The sequence below is a fragment of the Myotis myotis genome, unplaced genomic scaffold, assembly GCF_014108235.1.
Source record: "Myotis myotis isolate mMyoMyo1 unplaced genomic scaffold, mMyoMyo1.p scaffold_m19_p_1, whole genome shotgun sequence".
NCBI classification, from domain to species: domain Eukaryota; kingdom Metazoa; phylum Chordata; class Mammalia; order Chiroptera; family Vespertilionidae; genus Myotis; species Myotis myotis.
In genome coordinates this window covers 137,286,804-137,305,824 of record NW_023416313.1, presented here as the reverse complement: position 1 = coordinate 137,305,824, position 19,021 = coordinate 137,286,804, and the positions used below count along the sequence as shown (strand labels likewise).

Sequence of the window (19,021 nt, the reverse complement as noted above, 5' to 3'; positions counted from 1 at the left end):
TGCATGCGCGAGTCAACCTAGCCTTTTACAGAGATAGAACACATTTGCTTAACACATTGTATGCGGGAAACGTATTTATACGTTCTACCAGTGTAGTAGAGCGCAGGACACGTATTAATACGTTTTTTATAGACTAGCGGTAGAATGCGGGTAACGTATAAATACGTAAACTAAAGTTATCGTAATTTTTTTTTTAATATATTTTATTGATTTTTTTACAGAGAGGAAGGGAGAGAGACAGAGAGTTAGAAACATCGATGAGAGAGAAACACCGATCAGCTGCCTCCTGCACATCTCCTGGAGATGTGCCCACAACCCAGGTACATGCCCCCAACCGGAATCGAACCCGGGACCTTTCAGTCCGCAGGCCGACGCTCTATCCACTGAGCCAAACCGGTTTCGGCAAGTTATCGTAATTTTACTGAATGTTGCCATTTGCGCAAAAAATTAGCAAAAATGGCCCGCGCCACCTGTTAGCGCGTGATAAAAACTACCCGCAAACAATGTGTTAATTAGACCTGCTTTCTGATGCAGCTAAACTTTTTCCAGCCCAGTGAAGCACCCCAACTTCTCTTTCAGGTAATTGTCAGCAACACAGCAGTAAATATCAACACGAAGCAGATTATTATTGTAGATCACGCAGGGAGAACAAAGGGTAAAATATTTGACTGCAGCAGTGTTTGACTATATTCTGTGCAGTGAGAAAACCTGAAGTCATTTTCAAGGTCCACCATTTCTTACTTCTTTTCAGTCGGGACAGGTTTCTAAGCTTTCTAAGTCTCCATTTTCCAGCTAATGAAAAGAAAATATGATTACACCGAGTCTCCTATTTACGTACTCCAGGATTTCTGTGAGGACCAAATGAGATGAGGTACATGAAAATGCTTCCCAGACATTTGGTTAAAGTGTAAAATGTTTCCACCAGGCTGTAAAGCAAATCGTGTTCCTGGGCTGAAGAAACTGCAAGGAGGCTAGTTGCTAGGGAGAGGAAGCCAGGCGTTGCTACGTGATGTCATTACCCGGATGGACACTTAGCATAGCCTTTTATACACACAGATCTTCTGGAAACTGGCACTTGCAACCAGATTTCCTCTCATATACCATACCAGATACAACAAAACATTACTAGGGTCCCATGATAGGTCACTCCAATGTTTTTCTTGCTGGTCTCAACTCCCACTGCTCTTTTGTCATAACTGACTTGCAAATTCATACATATAGGATCAATTCAACCATCAACTTTTTTTACATTTTGAGATGCTGAAGGTGGCTAGAGAAAAGTCATAATTGGCATTTGCAACTAGATTTCCTCTCATGGGCCATACCAGAAACAATAAAACATTACTAGAGTAGTACTAATGGTGTCTTGCTATGTGTTCCTTCCAGGTCAAAGTTATATTACTGGTAGTACACATATAAACTTTTACTCTTTAGACAATATGCTGATATGAATTTATTCAATAAACTTTTTTTTTTTTTAGCACTTATATGCAAACCACTGTCCTAGGCCTTAGGTGGAGGATATAAGGGGAACAAAAAAACCTTGCCTTCAAGAAATTTGTAGTAGTGAGGAAGACAATATCTATACTAATAAATGGGTAATATGCTAATTAGACCAGACATCTTCCAGATGACCTTCCGGACAAAGCCATGGTGGCGGGGCCAAGGTAGAGGTGGTTAGGGGTGATCATGTCGGCAGGGGAGAGCAGTTAGGGGGATCAGGCCGGCAGGCATGTGAGCAGTTAGGAGCCAGTGGTCCCGGATTACGAGAGGGATGTCCAGGATTGGAGAGGATGCAGACAGGGCTGAGGGACCCTCCTCCCCTCCCCGTGCACGAATTTCATGCACCGGGCTTCTAGTTATGTAATAAAGCACTCTCCCACCATTTTTACTGTGTACAATCTGACCTTATCAATCCTTCCAGCCTTGTGACTTTTCCATATATTTCCAGTCTATTAGCCCCCTTGCTGCTTCCTTTCTTTTCTAATCCACTCCCTATGTCACAAATATCTTTCCAATACCTTTCTTTTTTTTTTTTTTTTTAAATATATTTTTTTTATTGATTTTTTTACAGAGAGGAAGGGAGAGGGATAGAGAGTTAGAAACATCGATGAGAGAGAAACATCAATCAGCTGCCTCCTGCACACTCCCCACTGGGTATGTGCCCGCAACCAAGGTACATGCCCTTGACCAGAATTGAACCCGGGACCCTTGAGTCCGCAGGCCGACGCTCTATCCACTGAGCTAAACCAGTTAGGGCTCCAATACCTTTCTTACTGGTCCTGTCAACTTGAATTGCTCTTGTGCCATATCTGGCTTGCAAATTCCCACACACATGATCTGCTGACCATCAACTTTCTTTTCTTTTTTTTTTAGAGAGAGGGAGGGAGGGAGGGAGAGAGGAAGAAAGGGAGGGGGAGAGACAAAGAGAAACACCAACTGGTTGCTTCTGGTACACACTTGGTCGCCTTTGGTATTCACCCCGACGGTACGTACACTGACCGGGAACAAACCCAAAACCTGGGCATGTGCCCTGACTGGGAATAGAACTGGAGACCTTTTGGTGCATGGGACAATGCTCAACAAAGTGAACCACACTGGCCAGGGCAACTTTCTTTTCTTTTTGAGCTGCTAAGTGCGGCCAGACAAAACTCATAATTGTTTATACTGATCCACTACAAATTACTGGTCTCCAAATTGCATTAGGCTCTTCAAACTTTTGGACAATCCTGAGCAGATCTGCTCAGCTCCCCTTCTGATTTCCTTCAGCAGCTACTCCAAACTTTTACCAACTCAACACTTTACGACATTTCCACCTCCACTCTCAACAAGTGATCTTGCCTTTTACATCCCAAAGAAATAAACACTAGCGGCTGTTTTTCCCTCAGATGCACCAATAAACCTTTCTACAAATAAAGCTAGCCTCACCATCTTCTCCACATTCTCAGAAGTGCTGTCCTGTGTAGGGCCAAAATGTTTGTCCACCTGAGCTTTCAATCTTCCTGTCTGCTCCAGGACCTGCTCATACACTGCTCTTCTAGTCAAGGTAGCCTTGGTCTCACAAAACCTTCTTCACATACTGAGTACCTAATATCCAAATCCAGTAATTTTTAGTCTTCTTGACCTCTCTGCACTATTTACCTTGGTGATCATTCTGGCCGCTTCTTTACAACTCTTTTTTCTTTTTTTCAATCCTCACCCGAGGATATTTTTCCATTGATTTTAGAGAGTGGAAGAGAGTGAGACAGAGAGAAATATTGATGCGAGAGAAACACATTGATTGGTTGCCTTCTGCACATGCCCTGACCAGGGCCTGGGCCAGGGAGGAGCCTGCAACCAAGGTACCTGCCCTTGCCTGGAATCGAACCTGGGACCCTTTGGTCCGCAGGCTGAGGCTCTATCCACTGAGCAAAACCAGCTAGGGCTACTCTTTTAACTTCTGGGGCTCCTCTTATTCTGCTCTTATTCCCTTCAGCTCCACCAATTATCCATTTTTTCCCCTTGGGCTTTAAATGTTGGTTTCCCCTGGGTGCTATTTGGCTTTGGCAATCTCAGCCATTCTTCTTTGTTGTTGTTAGTCCTCACCCAAGGATATTTTTCCACTGATTTTCAGAGAGAATGTTAAGAGAGGGGGAGAGACAGAGAGAGAAACATCGATGTGAGAGACACATTGATTGGTTGCCTCCTGCATGCTCCAGCACCCTCCATTGGTGTGGCCAGGGATGGAGCCTGCAACTGAGGTACCTGCCCTTGACCAGAATTGAACCCAGGATGCTTCAGTCTGCAGGCCAATGCTCTATCTACTGAGACAAACTGACCAGGGCAGCCATTCTTTTTTTTTTTTAATTATATTTTTATTGATTTCAGAGAGGAAGGAAGAGGGATAGAAACATCAATAATGAGAGAGAATCACTGATTGGTTGCCTTCTGCACACCCCATACTGGGGATCGTTCCCTGACCAGGAATCGAACTGTGACCTCCTGGCTCAACCACTGAGCCCTGCCAGCTGGGCAGGGCAGCCATTCTTGACTAATTACTCCTAAATTATTATCTTCAACTCAGACCTCTTATTTTAAGTTCCCAATCACAATTTCAAGTTACCAACCAGATATATCCCCCTGGATGTTTTCACTTATTAAACAACCTAGTATCTTCAATGTGCCAGCCACTGTCCTAGGTGCTAGGAATAGAGCAATAAAAAGACACAATCCTCACCCACACAGACCTGATATTCTAGTTTAGCAGGTAAGAGATTAGATGCCTCATAGGCACTTGAAAGCTAACATATCTGAAACCAAACTTATTATCTACCTTCTAACTCTGTTCTTCTATGTATATATTCCTCATTTTCTCCTTCTCCTCTGCCCAGCCCATGTATTTATTTAGTCACGATGCCTTGTCAATTCTATCTCCTAAATATCTCTTTGTTATGTCCCCTCCATCCTCTCTTCCACTGCCTTAGTTCCACCTCATCTGGCCTACTGCAATGATCTATTGACTGGTTTCTTTGCTTTCTGAAAAAGTCAATCCACCCCCTTCCCGCCCCTCCCCCTAAATATCAGAGCATTTGCAATGCTAATTTCACCTGGGCATAGGTATTACCCAGGTTCAAATCCCCTGGACTTCCCACTGCTTGGAGCCTTCATCATTATGTACTTTACACTCTACCTGTAGTATCCATATCTACCCTGCTTCCAGTAAGAACAAGTGCTCCAGGTGGGACCAAATTATCTACATATATTAGCAAATTTTCCCACAAAATTCCTGATCAACATTTAAGGATTAGCTTCTTTAGGTGATGGTATAATGGTTACCCCAGAACTTAGAGTTAGGCTGCCTGAGTTTGAATCCAGCTCATACTGGCTATGTGACCTTGGGCAAGCTAATTTAAACCCCAGTTTTACTTTCCAAAGTAGGAATAATAGTAGCAGCTACTTCACAGGGATGATAATTAAATCAATATATCAAAGTCCCTGGCAAGTAGTAAATGTTATATCGTATGTGGTTATCATTAGATCTTCACTACTCCCCCTTCAACAAAGTTAAGCACTTTCTCATAAGTTCCTCATTACACTGATGGTCTCAGGGCAAAAACTTTCTCCTTTTCTCTGCCAACATTCATCTTCTTATCCTCTGCCAACACAATCTATGTCACATTTTTACCTAAAATAACTATCAATAAACGTGGAATGTATTCAAGCTAAATGCTGTGCAGGTACAAAAGAAAATGCAAATATCTGGGCCAAGTCTTGAAAGATAAATCAAGTTTCAAGTGGAAAAAAAAAAAAGGGTGAGGAAAAAAATAAAGCACTTCACAACACTGAAAAGCATGCACAAAGCAGGCATTAAAGTGTAGACAACCCTGGTGGGGTAGCTCAGTTGGTTCAAGCACCGTCCTGATGTGCCAGGGTTGTGGGTTCGATCCCAGGTCAGGACACATACAAGAATCAACCAATGAATGCATAAATAAGTTGAACAACAAAAATCAATGTTTCTCTCCCTCTCCTTTCCTCTCTCTAAAAACAATAAAAAAATAAAAATAAATAAAAAACAAATTTAAAAAGAAGTAGACAAAAACAAGAAAGTGCAGTCCTAGCTGTTTTGGCTCAGTGGATAGAGCGTCAGCCTATGGACTAAAGGGTCCTGGGTTCGATTTCGATCAAGGGTACACACCCGGGTTTCGGGCTTGATCCCCAGTAGGGAGCGTGCAGGAGGCAGCCAATCAATGATTCTCTCTCATCAGTGATGTTTCTCTCTCTCTCCATTCCTCTCTGAAATCAATAAAAATATATTAAAAAAACAAAAACAAAAAACAATAAAATGCAGAGAAAGATGCTTGGGCAGTGACAAGTAGATGAGACTATGCCTAGAGTGTGTGTATCTGGAGGGACATACTGAGAAATGAAGCCAGCCTTAAAGGGTTATGATTAATGGTGTTTAATGCTAGCCTAAGGAGTTTGGACCCTGTTGCAAAAAGAATTGGGTCCACGTTTTTTGGCTAGTGGTGCTATATGATTTAATTATTTTAGTTAGGTAACTAGAAGTAATGTGAAGACTGGATTTAAAAGTAGTAAGACTGCAGACAGACCAATGACATGTACTGCCACAATCTAGGCAAGAAATAGCAGAGACCTTCACTGGGGCCATGCAAATGAAAGATAGGACACACAACATTTGGAAGATAGGATACAGAATATTTCAGAGGTGAAATTAACTTGCCTCAGTGACTGTTCTGATATGGGGATGGAGGATATGATTCAGATTTTTTTGCTTCATGATCGGAAAATGATGACATTATGAAGAAATACAGAGGGAGGAACAAAGCTAGGAGTCCAGGAGAGATGCAGATACTCCACCTGAAGTAATTTTGAAACAATAAACATATTATTTAAATTCAAATCAAGTGCTAAGAGAATTATTTCATCACATAGGCATCCACTGCCCTTATTTAACAAGCACATCAGAGCAAATGTGTCAAGTTCAAAGGGCTCATTTCTTTAATATATAATGTTAAATTTAAAAGGCCTTCATTTGTGAAAAATCAAAAATCCCCTATTATGTAGAGCCATGGCTAAAGAGATTCATGTGGCCAATTATTTTTGTTATTGTGTATTTTTAAGGTCTTTTTTTGAGTTTCTACAAAACAATATTTTCTTGAGACTGTAAGGTTCTCTTCTATTTTAAATATCATGATGAAAATTCAAGGCTGCTTAAAAATATATTTAAACATATTGACTTTAATTTTGCTTACTTGCAGCTCTGTATGAAATGCTTACATTATTATTTTTGAATCTGTGATGTCCCCTCTGCAATTTATATCAAATATGCACTTCATGCTTTTTCTCTATCAAGACTATTAAAAGGCTGAACAAGGTAATCCAAAACATAGGTGCAATGTCTAAAAATTCTGATTATGGCAATCTATTTCTATCAGAACAAGTACGACACAAAGAAATTTAAAAGGCTAGATAGTTCTATTCCTGAAATGAGGAAACAGCAGGATAACTTTATGCAGCTATAATCAACCTTCAGTGCACAGCGGAATCTTCTTGGGTTCTTGTTTAAAAAGTAGTTTTCTGTCCTCCCTTAAGAGACTGACTTACTTATGAGGGCACAGACCCGAAAACTTGTTTTTGAAACCCCTAGGGCCTAGGCGGTTACCATGCAAGTGTTTCAAGGCCCCTTTGAGAAACACATGCACTGTGTCTGATGTCAGAAACATGGGTTTGAAGTCCACCTCTCTCATTCCTATCCTGGCCATGTGATCTGAGACTACTTACTTTCTCTAAGGTTCATATTTCTCATCTGTAAAAGGGGAATACTAAAAGCTTCACAAGGATAAATGAGATAATGCCTCGACAGTGCTTTAACACAGTACCCAGCTATTATTATTATTGTTATTATGATTTATCAATTCCACAGGACAAAAATAAGGAAGAACTGGACATACATCCATATTCATCATGGCATTATAAGTGCTTTCTAATTCATGGTAATGTTTGTCTATTTTCATCTATAAGATTCTACAAGAGCCGAAACCGGTTTGGCTCAGTGGATAGAGCGTCGGCCTGCGGACTGAAAGGTCCCAGGTTCGATTCCGGTCAAGGGCATGTACCTGGGTTGCGGGCATATCCCCAGTAGGAGATGTGCAGGAGGCAGCTGATCGATGTTTCTCTCTCATCGATGTTTCTAACTCTCTATCTCTCTCCCTTCCTCTCTGTAAAAAATCAATAAAATATATTTAAAAAAAAAAAAAAAAAAGATTCTACAAGAGCCTCTTGGTCAGGCATGCTCTTTGTCCTCCTCTACCTTTAATTTTATAATACATGAAAAAAGTTTTTGGACACATTACTTAAGTGGTCCCAGTTCTATAAGCAAATCTTACCAAAGGCATAAAGCCAGGACCACAAATATTCACTGGAAAATACTCTACATCAATATAAATACTAAAAAAATTGAAACTTTTACTGAACATTAGTCAGATTTTTACCAGGAAGCAAATTGTTTGCTTTTCCTGGTAGACCACAAAAATATGATGAAGCTGTTATCTAAATAAGTAAAAGGCCATATACTTTATATTTGAAAACAGTCCGGTAGGGCACATGCCAGGGTTGCAGGCTCCATCCCCAGCAGGGGGCGTGCAGGAGGCAGCCAATGAATATTTGATGCATAGGTGTTTCTATCCCTCTCTCTGCTCTCCCTTCCTCTGGCTCTAAAATAAAAACATATTTTAAAAAATAAAATACAAAATATAAGTGGTCATCTAACTCCACTATCTTATCCCAGAAGATATATATACACATTTACACACACACATTTTAAAATTAATCAAACTACAATTTTTAGAAATAACCAGAAATACTATATGAGGCTTTTGCGCTAAAGTTTTAAATGATGCTTTTGTGTAAACTGAGAAATTCATTAATTCATCATCTAGCAAATAAAAGTATGCAGCACCTTCTGCATCTGTCTTATCATTTACAAGCTTTATAAAGGTCATCAGCGAATGCTACCTATTATTAAAAAAACATCAATAATATCCTAAAAATATTTCATCGCCTGCCCCAAATCGACTAACAGATGTGTCTCTCACATTACCTAAGATGAGTAAGTAAAATTAAAATGGAAAAACAAAGTGCAGGTTGTTAAATGTGAGTGAACCACGGAACCTTGCTGAGCTGCAATCATCATATATCAATATTTTCCAAGTGTTCACTTGCACAAGGCACTGTAACGATCACCACCCGTCAGCAAAGGCAAAGGGGGGTGGGGAGAGTGGTCGGGAGAAGTCGGAAGCCCGAAGGTCCTTTCTGAAGTGGAACGCAATTCACTTCAAAACAAGGTTAATTCTGACAAGGGTGCGTTTTTTTGGACATTAAGAAAAGTGCTATCAGCACTTTGCAAAATCTGGTAGGATAGTGGAGAAGAGTTAAGATTCGGTGCGTGCAGCATCCCTCGCAAAGAATAATTTAGAAAAGCCCGTACTATTTATTACCAGTGTTAGAGAGAAAGAAGGGTGGGCGGGCGCGGGTTTAAGAGGTCCGCACGGGGAAAGTGAGGGTGCCGCCAGGAAGGTCTGAGCACAGGTTTTCATAGCCCCCCAAAGTGGCGAGGGGAGGGAGTCCCGCTCCGGCCTCCCCCTCCTCACCTACGCCCCGACCCGGGGGGAGGGGAGGAGGTCCACTGCGGGGTCCGAGTCGGGGCGGGGACCAGACAGGGGCCGCGGGTCTCCAGGAAATCAGAACCCAGCGTCCCCGAGGGAGGAAGGGCTGCAGAAGGGCGGGGCGCGGGGTGGCGAGGAAACTGAAAGGAGGCCGGCGAGGAAGGGGTGGCGCGCGACCCCGGACCCTTCCGCGTCCCACACCCCAGGGCCACGGCGGGGGAGGGAGGGTCCCGCGAATGAGGAGGTAGAACTTACTCCGCGGTCCTCCTCAGAGAGGAAGTCGGGGCCGTCGTCCAGGCCTTCCTGCGAGGTCGGAGGGGCCCGGCGCACCCGGGGAAAGGACGGAGTGAGGGAGACACAAAGGGAGACATTAGTGCCAGGCCGGCGGGGCCCCCAAGCCCGCCCCGCGCCCACGGCCCCCACCGCGCGCCGGGGGCTCAGCGCCGCTAGAGAACACCCACCATCATGGCTGCTCCGAGGCGAGGGCCAGCGCAGGCGCGCTCCGCACCGCGGGGCCGGAGGGAGACCACGGCGGCGGGAGGGGCGGGGCGGGGCGGGGCGACACGGGGGCGGGGCCTCTGCACAGCCCCGCCCACCGGCGCCGGGGCTGGGGTCTGCCGGCCGGGAGGAAGGGAGGCGGGGCTTTCTGCCAAAGATCTGAGCACCCGAAGGCCGAGACCCACTGGCGGGGGACGGCTAGAGGACGGCGGGCCCTGGCCCCGCTGGGCTGAGGGCCCCTGGGGGAGCTGTCCAGTTCTCTTTCCCTGAGGGCTGCGGCGAAAAACCAAGCAAGCACCCTCCGGAAGCCTCAATAAGTCATCTAATCTTTGTCTTGTGCCACAGGATAATTAATCACAATTAATATTTTGCCGGAGAAGCTGTGGGAACCAAGGGCCTTAACAGTCAGCAGGCAGGCTGTAATCAAGTTTTTACTGCTGGCAAGGTAATAAATAACTACCTGAGAGTTTGGGGCGCTAATGGTTGAGCGCTATAAAAATGAGCGCTCCTTTCCTTTACACCAAGAAATGTCCCCACACCTACTTCAGCTGTCCAGCTGTGTAGATCACACGGGCGTCCACAGGCAGTTCAAGTAACAAGGCAAAACCATTCCTTAACATCGGACCACTTTACCTATACACACACACACAAGCAATCCTGTGCTTCCATTCAATCAATGGCATCTTTAGGTGTTAAAGCTAGAAAGCTCAAAGTCCAATTCAAATCCTGCGTCTCCTTCATTACACCGTCTAGTAACTAAATGCGATTGCTTCTGTAATTGATTACCTGCTGTTACTTAAACTGGTCCCATTCCTCCCCACAACGTCCTTCCACAGCAATTGCCCTCAGCGTATCTCCTCTGGATCTTTGCAAGATTCTCTTAACTTTTTTTAATTTCCATATCTCTTTCCTCCATTCCACACACTGCTGCCCGTTTTCCTCCTGAGATACAGATATTATTGATGATTACACTACTGCCTGTTCAATAATCGTTACAAGTCTCCATATGTAAAAATCTAACTCCTCAGCCGATGATTCCAGGCCCTCCACATTTTATTTTCTCTGCGTTTTGCCAGGCCCCTTGTTCTATCCTACTGAATGGAAGCTCTCAAAACAATAGTATTAAATTTACTAATTCTTCCATGAGAATTTTTAGCTTTCATTTTGTATATAAGGAGAACTGAGGCATAGAGAGATTAAGTTACTGCCCCAAAAGGGTTATTTTCCAATATTAGGTGGATGACTTTATTTTTTGTCTTTTTTTATTGTTACCCAGTGCATTATAATAAGTACTAGAGTAGTGTTTTCCATTGGGAGTCATGAAGCATCATTCAGAATAAGTGTAGTGTGGTGAAATGTCAGAAGGAATGTTCCAGTAATTTGTTGCTTATAAAAAATGCCAATATGTCCTAATGACCTATTTCTGGATTGAAGATAATGCCTGTAAAGCTCCACTTCCTAGATGAAGAGAGAAGAGCGGTGCTACAATTAATGTGTACAACTGGTGGGAGGATCAGGTGTGTCCTTGTGGACAAAGGTCAAGAAGTGTCATATAGGACCACCTCAAAGAGCTCTGATCATTAATTAAGGGCTTTAAATTTCAATATGTAAGCCAAGTCCAGAAACATTGAAATTCTCAAATGCTAAATTTAAAAATTACTAGTTATGAAAAAGGACATAATTTAAAATATGTGTAGCCAACTAAAATGATTTAATAAGGCATATAGTAGTTGCTGTCATTAAAATCAGTAGCTGAAAACTCATGAGAACACAACCTTGAAATAATTAAGTAGCTCATTAATACCTGAGCCTTCCTTTCTGAGCATAGGTCTCAAGCTATCTTTTGTCAATGATAAAAAGGAATTATCAGTAATAATACTAACAGCTATCAAAAAGCCAGTTACAATTAAGGAATATCAAAAGAAAAGAAATTAAGATAAGCTCACGTAACAGATTTGTCTACTACTTATAAAATAAATCAAGAAGATATTAAAGCTGAACCACTCCTCTAATACTTTTAACCAAATAATCAATTTTTATCTTGTTTTGATAGATTTCTCTAAAATTATCTACTTTTATATAAATTTAAAAAGAAAGGTATGTTGAGTCACAATCTGATTACTTCAAAGATTTAGCTACATGAACATAAAATGCTATAATTTCAAATAGTTTACCAACAGTGTGCTTCAAAAACAAGTGATTGGAAGATTTAGAAAATAGTAAAATTTTAGAGAATAATTAGAGTAACTTTTATTTTATTTATTTATTTTTTTAAAATATATTTTATTGATTTTTTACAGAGAGGAAGGGAGAGAGATAGAGAGTTAGAAACATCGATGAGAGAGAAACATCGATCAGCTGCCTCCTGCACATCTCCTACTGGGGATGTGCCCGCAACCCAGGTACATGCCCTTGACCAGAATCGAACCTAGGACCTTTCAGTCCTCAGGCCGACGCTCTATCCACTGAGCCAAACCGGTTTCGGCAGAGTTACTTTTAAATTTTGGAAATAAAAAATTGTATTTGCCTTGAACATTTTGTCAAACAAAAATCAATTTTTATCTAAAGAAATACTTTAAATGTATGAAATAGCCCAACTGGCATTGCTCAGTGATTGAGCATCAACCTATGAATCAGGAGGTCACAGTTCATTCTCAGTCAGGGCACATGCCCAGGTTTGTAGGCTCGATCCCCATTGCGGGGTGTGCAAGAGGCAGCCATCAATTATTCTCTCTCATCATTGATTTTCTATTTCTCTCTCCCTCTTCCTTCGTCTTTGAAATCAATAAAAATATTTAAAAGTTTGAAATAGTAATTATTTAATTACATGGAGAAGAAAACTTTAATTCCTTTTATCATGTTATGATCAAAGAAATTTTAACCAACACATGTTTTTATCAATTCCTCACATTCTCAAATCTAGGAGACCCTATTCTGTTTTGGATGACCTTTGGGTCCTAATTTTTCCTCCTTCTTCCTGGGAGTTATGCTACAAAATTCTCTACAGGAAGATTGCAGAACCCCATTTTCTTCCAGGATGTGCTATATTATTAGGATGCCTAATGTCAAGCAACAAAAGAGTCAATTCAAATAAACTTGAGCAGTAAGGAAATTTATTATCTCACAATAAGAAAGTAAAAAAAATAAGAAGTCTACAGGAAGAGTACAATCAGTAGCTTCCTGGTGCCATCAAAGACCTAGATGCCCTCCAACTCTCCAATCTGCCACCTTCAGTGACCACCTCATTCTAAAGCTGGTACTCCTCATGATCCAAGATGATGGTGGCAATTTTAGGTTTCACATATGGACATAATATTCACAAAAAATTTTGTGAAAAAAATTTGTTTAGAAAATTTCTCTCTCTCCTGTAGACCTCTCATATTTCAGTCTAATGCTCGATCTCATGCCCACCTTTAAAGGGGACTGTTATAACTAAGATTAGCTTAGAGCAGCAATTTTCAAGTGATGTGCTACAAGAATTTTAAAAACAAGCAATACCTGACTTTTTAATCAGGGGTACTGACCTCTTTTCCCTTAGATTATCAAATAAAAAAGTATCAACAACCAGTACAACACTAGCCATCCAGTGACTTTATTAATTAGTTTATGTGTGCCATGAAATGGAAAAGGTTGAAAATAGTTGGCTTAGCCCTGGCCGGTTTGGCTCAGTAGATAGAGCGTCAGCCTGTGGACTGAAGGGTCCTGGGGTCGATTCCGGTCAAGGGCACATGCCCAGGTTGCGGGCTCGATCCCCAGGAGGGGATGTGCAGGAGGCAATGAATGGTTCTCTCTCATCATTGATGTTTCTATCTCTCTCCCCCTCTCCCTTCCTCTCTGAAAGCAATAAAAATATATATTAAAAAAAGAAAATAGTTGGCTTAGTTAGGGTCTAAACCTTAGACCAACCCTAGCTGGTTTGGCTCAGTAGATAAAGCATCGGCCTGCAGACTGAAGGGTCCCAGGTTTGATTCCAGCCAAGGGCACATGCCTGGGTTGCAGGCTTGATCCCCAGTCGGGGGCATGCAGGAAGCAGCCGACCAGTGATTCTCATCATTGATGTTTCTCTCTTTCTCTCCCTCCCTTCCTCTCTGAAATCAATAAAAAATATTTTTAAAAAGCAAGGCATACTTTATTAAAATGTATCAATAAGCAAACAAGCAACACAGATACCATATAGGTAAAAAAAAAAAAATAAAAGTCATGTCTCAGCAGGTTGAGGTGGAAAGGCTAATGTTCCAGAGATAAAAGTTACTCTTAAGAGAAACAACTCCCACTTCTCTGGGATTCAGATCTGGGAATCAGCACCAATGGTAAATCAGCTGGTCTTGATCATGGTATCTGAGGACCAAGAGAAGAAGTGACATGACTTCTACAGATCCAAGGGCACGTGCAGATTAATTGATTAATATCAATAACTCTAATCTGTTTGGAAGAATTCTATTTGGAAGCCAAAGATTATTGAACTAAAGTCTAGCATATTTCCTTTTTCTTATTTTTAACATGAGTTTCTAAAGGAAGAGACATAGAGGACAGTTTAATTTTGCCCCATGCTTAGAACATTAGCAACACATATGCTAAATTTTCTGTTACATTTTGATATTGATAATTTGAAGACCTCATTCCTCCATCACAGAACTGCAGTGCAGGCACAATACATAAAGCCTGGAGGGAGCCTGGCCAGGGTTCCTCAGTGGTTGAGCGTTGATCCTTGAGCCGAGAGGTTGCAGCTCCATTCCTGGTCAGGGCACGTGCCCAAGTTACGGGCTTAATCCTCATTAGGAGGCTTTCAGAAGGCAGCCAATGGATGATATTTCTCTCTCTTCGATGTTTTATCTTTCTATCCCACTCCCTTCCTCTCTCTCTAAAAATCAATATAAACATTTTTAAAAAAGAAAGAAAAGAGGCTATAAAAATTCACTCCTTCCTTTTATATATATTAAAAAATCCTGGCCGAAACCGGTTTGGCTCAGTGGATAGAGCGTTGGCTTGCGGACTGAAAGGTCCCGGGTTCGATTCCGGTCAAGGCCGTACCTGGGTTGCGGGCACATCCCCAGTGGGAGATGTGCAGGAGGCAGCTGATCGATGTTTCTCTCTCATCGATGTTTCTAGCTCTCTATCTCTCTCCCTTCCTCTCTGTAAAAAATCAATAAAATATATATTTTAAAAAATCCTGAAGGAAATATGGGACAGTGTCTGAAATATGACACTCATAAGTGGCCAGAAAAATTAATATTGGGGCTAAAATTTAAGATTCCCTAACTCACTAAGCCCAGATGTAAAATGCCTTAGGATAAGGGAAACCAAGCTCTATCTAGATATATTTTCTTTCATCTTTTGTCATATTACATATTTCACATGAGGATTCAGGCCTTATAGAAAAAGCAACAAGAACTCAAATCTTTCAGTTATTTGAAATAAAATATCTGACTTAATTTGCATTCTAGATTCAGGGGAGCAGACTAAGAACCGTACTGTGAGAAGAATTCTACCCAGAGATCATTGTGATTTTTTTAAAAAATATATCTTGCCGAAACCGGTTTGGCTCGGTGGATAGAGCGTCGGCCTGCGGACTGAAGGGTCCCAAGTTCGATTCCGGTCAAGGGCATATAACTGGGTTGCGGGCACATCCCCAGTAGGAGATGTGCAGGAGGCAGCTGATCGATGTTTCTCTCTCATCGATGTTTCTAACTCTCTATCTCTCTCCCTTCCTCTCTGTAAAAAATCAATGGAATATATTTAAAAAAATAAAAATAAAAATAAAAAATATATCTTATTGGTTTTTTACAGAGAGGAAGGGAGAGGGAGAAGGATAGATAGTTAGAAACATCGATGAGAGAGAAACATCGATTCAGCTGCCTCCTGCACGCCCCCTCCTGGAGCTGTGCTCTCAACCCAGATTCATGCCCCTGACGGGGATCGAACCTGGGACCCTTCAGTCCACAGGCGTCGCGACACTCTATCCGCTGAGCCTAACCGGCTAGGGCTCATTGTGATTTTTTAAGTCAGAAAACTTTCAAACATCTAAAATATTTAATTTCCAAAAATTAGATTTTTACTCAAATTTTCAAGAACACACTTTTTGTGCAACATGAGATGAAGCTTTTTTTTTTTTATTAGCTCATAGAAAAAGATGATTTTAAAATATTTTACAAAATTATTGGATTCTATGCAGCATGTAAGTTAATTGTTTTTCTAGTTAAGAATTTCTACTTTCAGAATAAAAATATAAGATATTCTATTCTTCTCTAGGGTTCCCCCCTCCTTCTTTCTTTTGTGTGAGAAGCTTTTTCACTTCCACTTTTCCCTATATTTTGGAAGCTGAAGTATTTTTTTTACAGTTCTGGTCTGCAAAGAATGCTGATGACTCAAGATGTCTCCAGAAAAAGTGATTAACCCCCAAAACAAAACTTAGCAACTTCTAATCATTTTTGGATACTCCCTCTACTCACAGTGCACTGTCATCAATATTGTATATTTTCATCTTTGGAAGATTGAAATCTTAGGAGTTGAGATATGTCTTCTTTTAATCATATCACATTAACATTTAGAGCTAGATCCTTTATTATTTTGGTCAACTAATAGATAATAAATCTTAAAATTGACAATTACATTCACTATGCGGACAAATAGGGCTTTCCCCCCCCAACACCAGATGAGTTCTGAATAAAATTTCAATTTGGTAATTGGATCGTGCAATCTCTTGTGCAACAGTGAGTGAGGCACTGCAGCTTTAAAAAAGTGGGACTATTAACAGGTCTTAAATTTAAAAAAATTTTTATTTATTGATTTAGAGAGAGAGAGAGAAACATTGATTTGTTGTTCCATTTATTTATGTATTCTATGGTTGCTTCTTGTATGTGCCCTGATGGGGGATCAAACCCACAACCTTGAAGTATGGAGACAATGTTCTAACAGAGCTACCCAGCCAGGGCTATTAATAGGTTTCTGTAAACATACTTTCTAAACTATTTGTCACAAAATGTGCTCTGCCGGATTTGTTTTTCTTTTTTGACCTCTTACCCCGTTTCATCTTTCCCCTACCCCTCACCTGTGCAACTACAAATATATTCTCTGTATCTAGGAGCTCCATTTTTTGTTTTCGTTTTTCAGATTCCACATATAAATGAGACTATATTTGTCTTTCTCTCGCTGACTTATTTTACTTTGCATAATGACCCCAAGGGTCCACCCTTGTTGTCACAAATGCAAGATTTAATTATTTTTTATAGATATGTCATATCTATATCATCGTACTGTATTTTCTTCATTCATTCATTTATCCATGGAACTGAGGTTGTTTCCATATCTTTGCATTATTTTTTAAAATATATTTTTATTGATTTCAGAGAGGAAGGGAGAGGAAGAGAGAGATAGAAACATCAATGATGACAGAGAATCATTGGTTGGCCGCCTTCTGCATGCCCCTTACTGGGTATCAAGCCCACAACCTGGGCATGTACCCTTGACCGGAATCGAACACAGGACCATTCAATCTGCAGGCCAATGCTCTATCCACTGAGCCAAACAGGTTAGGGCCAGCCTATATGATATTTTGTTACAGCAGCCCAAATGGACTAAGACACTATCTTTATAATTTCTCTAAATTCATTCCAAAATAAAAAGTTTATTAAAAAAATATACTCGGAGAAGGGATTCAGGCATCCATCGCACAAAATGATTAAGAATGCCTGTCCTAGCCTGGCTAGTGTGGTTCAGTGGTTGAGTGTCGACCTGTGAACCAGGAGGTCACAATTTGATTCTTGGTCAGGGCACATGGCCTGGATGCTGGCTCGGTCCCCAGAAGGAGGCATGCAGGAGGCAGCCCATCAATGACCCTGTCTCATCATTGATGTTTCTATCTCTCTCTCCCTCTCCCTTCCTCTCTGAAATCAATAAAAAAAAAATCTATACTAATAAAAGGGTAATATGCTAATTAGACCAGACAGCTTCTGGATGTCCTTCCAGACAAAGCCACAGTGATGGGGGCCGAGGCAGAGGCATTCAGGGGTGATCAGGCCAGCAGGGGAGAGCAGTTAGGGGGCGGGCATTCAGGCTGGCAGGGGAGAGCAGTTAGGGGTGATCAGTTCAGTTGGGGAGAGCAGGTAGGGGGCGATCAGGCCGGCAGGCAGGGGAGCAGTTAGGGGCATCAGGCTGGTAGGCAGAGGCTGTTTAGGGTGATCAGGCAGGCAGGGAGGCGAGTGGTTAGGAGCCAGAGGTCCCAGATTGCGGTATGAGGCCTAAACCAGCAGTCGGACATCCCCCAAGGGGTCCTGAATTGGAAAGGGTGCAGGCCAGGCTGAGGGACCCCCCTGTGCATGAATTTTGTGCATCGGGCCTCTAGTATATTTATAAAAAAGAATGCCTACCCTAGAGCCTCAGATACTATTGAACAAGGACAGAGAGCACCAGCATTGAGTTAGGCAGCTTTTTGATCCAGGCCTGTTTGCAAGAACATCTCCTCTGCCCACATTCAGTCATGTGGCCTGTTCTGGCCCTAGGAGGTCTGCGAAATGACAGTAACTCCTGGGATAGGCAGCAACAACTCTGCACTATGCAAGGGTACACGACTCAGCTAGCCACCTGCCACATGAGTTCAAGCAATTGAGTCACATATGTCCTATTAGTTAGGATTCCAATAGGAAACAGATGTCTCACTCAAATGAAGAGATTCGAGGAGGGTTCATTACTCGGGAAAAAGTTCAAAGTTGAGTGTGGAGATAACACAGGACCAGGGCCAGCAAAAGCCCCAAAAGATTTAAATCTTCTTGAGGACAGGGATGAGTCCACCATGGCAGGAGCATAGGAAGGAGTCCTTAATAGATCCTCGGCAAAGTTTTAATTACATTGAAATAAATGGAACTGAAAAGCTGGAAATTATATTACAAGGCAAGCTGACGAGCAGAAAGGTTAAAGAATTACTTCTTCAAGTGCAAAGACGTGAGTCAGATAGAACTGCATTTGAGTCCAAGCTTTGCTACTAAGTGAAATAGGACTTGTTTTTGTAAATATTAACACACTGAATATAAAAACATCCCCCCAAAGGACCAAAAAACAAAACAAAGAAAAAAAATCCCAGATTGTGTTTTCTAGCTTTCCATCTCTGGCCTGAGTCTAGAGGTTTACTGTCCCAGAGCAAGAGAGAGCAGTCACTTGCCCTTGTTTGTAGAACACTTGGATGGTGGAGTAGTTAGAACATAGTGGTTAGAGCTTCCCTGACAGTGTAAACATGATATATTCTTGCCTGCCACTGAGACCTTGTCATGAGGCTGGAGTGGAGACAGAGACAGTATGGCCAGCTCCTTTTAGCTTTGGGGCGAAGGGGAGTCAGAGAAGAGGGGGCATGGACAGACACATGGATC

At 41.8% G+C, this 19,021-nt stretch overlaps 1 protein-coding gene across 3 annotated transcripts in view; it reads right to left on the bottom strand.

Moving 5' to 3' along the window:
- The window catches only part of SNX6 (sorting nexin 6), a 73,480-nt gene extending 63,778 nt beyond the window's left edge, over window positions 1-9,702 (bottom strand). Inside the window, exons 1-3 of one of the 3 annotated variants that reach the window (XM_036353285.1) lie at window positions 9,626-9,702; window positions 9,420-9,467; window positions 6,221-6,357 (exon numbers count right to left, since the gene is read on the bottom strand). In XM_036353285.1, the coding sequence (XP_036209178.1) occupies window positions 6,221-6,277 (57 nt within the window). In that variant the 5' untranslated portion in view covers window positions 6,278-6,357; window positions 9,420-9,467; window positions 9,626-9,702. The remainder of the gene's footprint in view (window positions 1-6,220; window positions 6,358-9,419; window positions 9,468-9,625) is intronic. The other 2 variants (XM_036353293.1, XM_036353301.1) reach the window with 2 other exon arrangements.
- Between the last annotated feature and the right edge of the window lie 9,319 nt (window positions 9,703-19,021).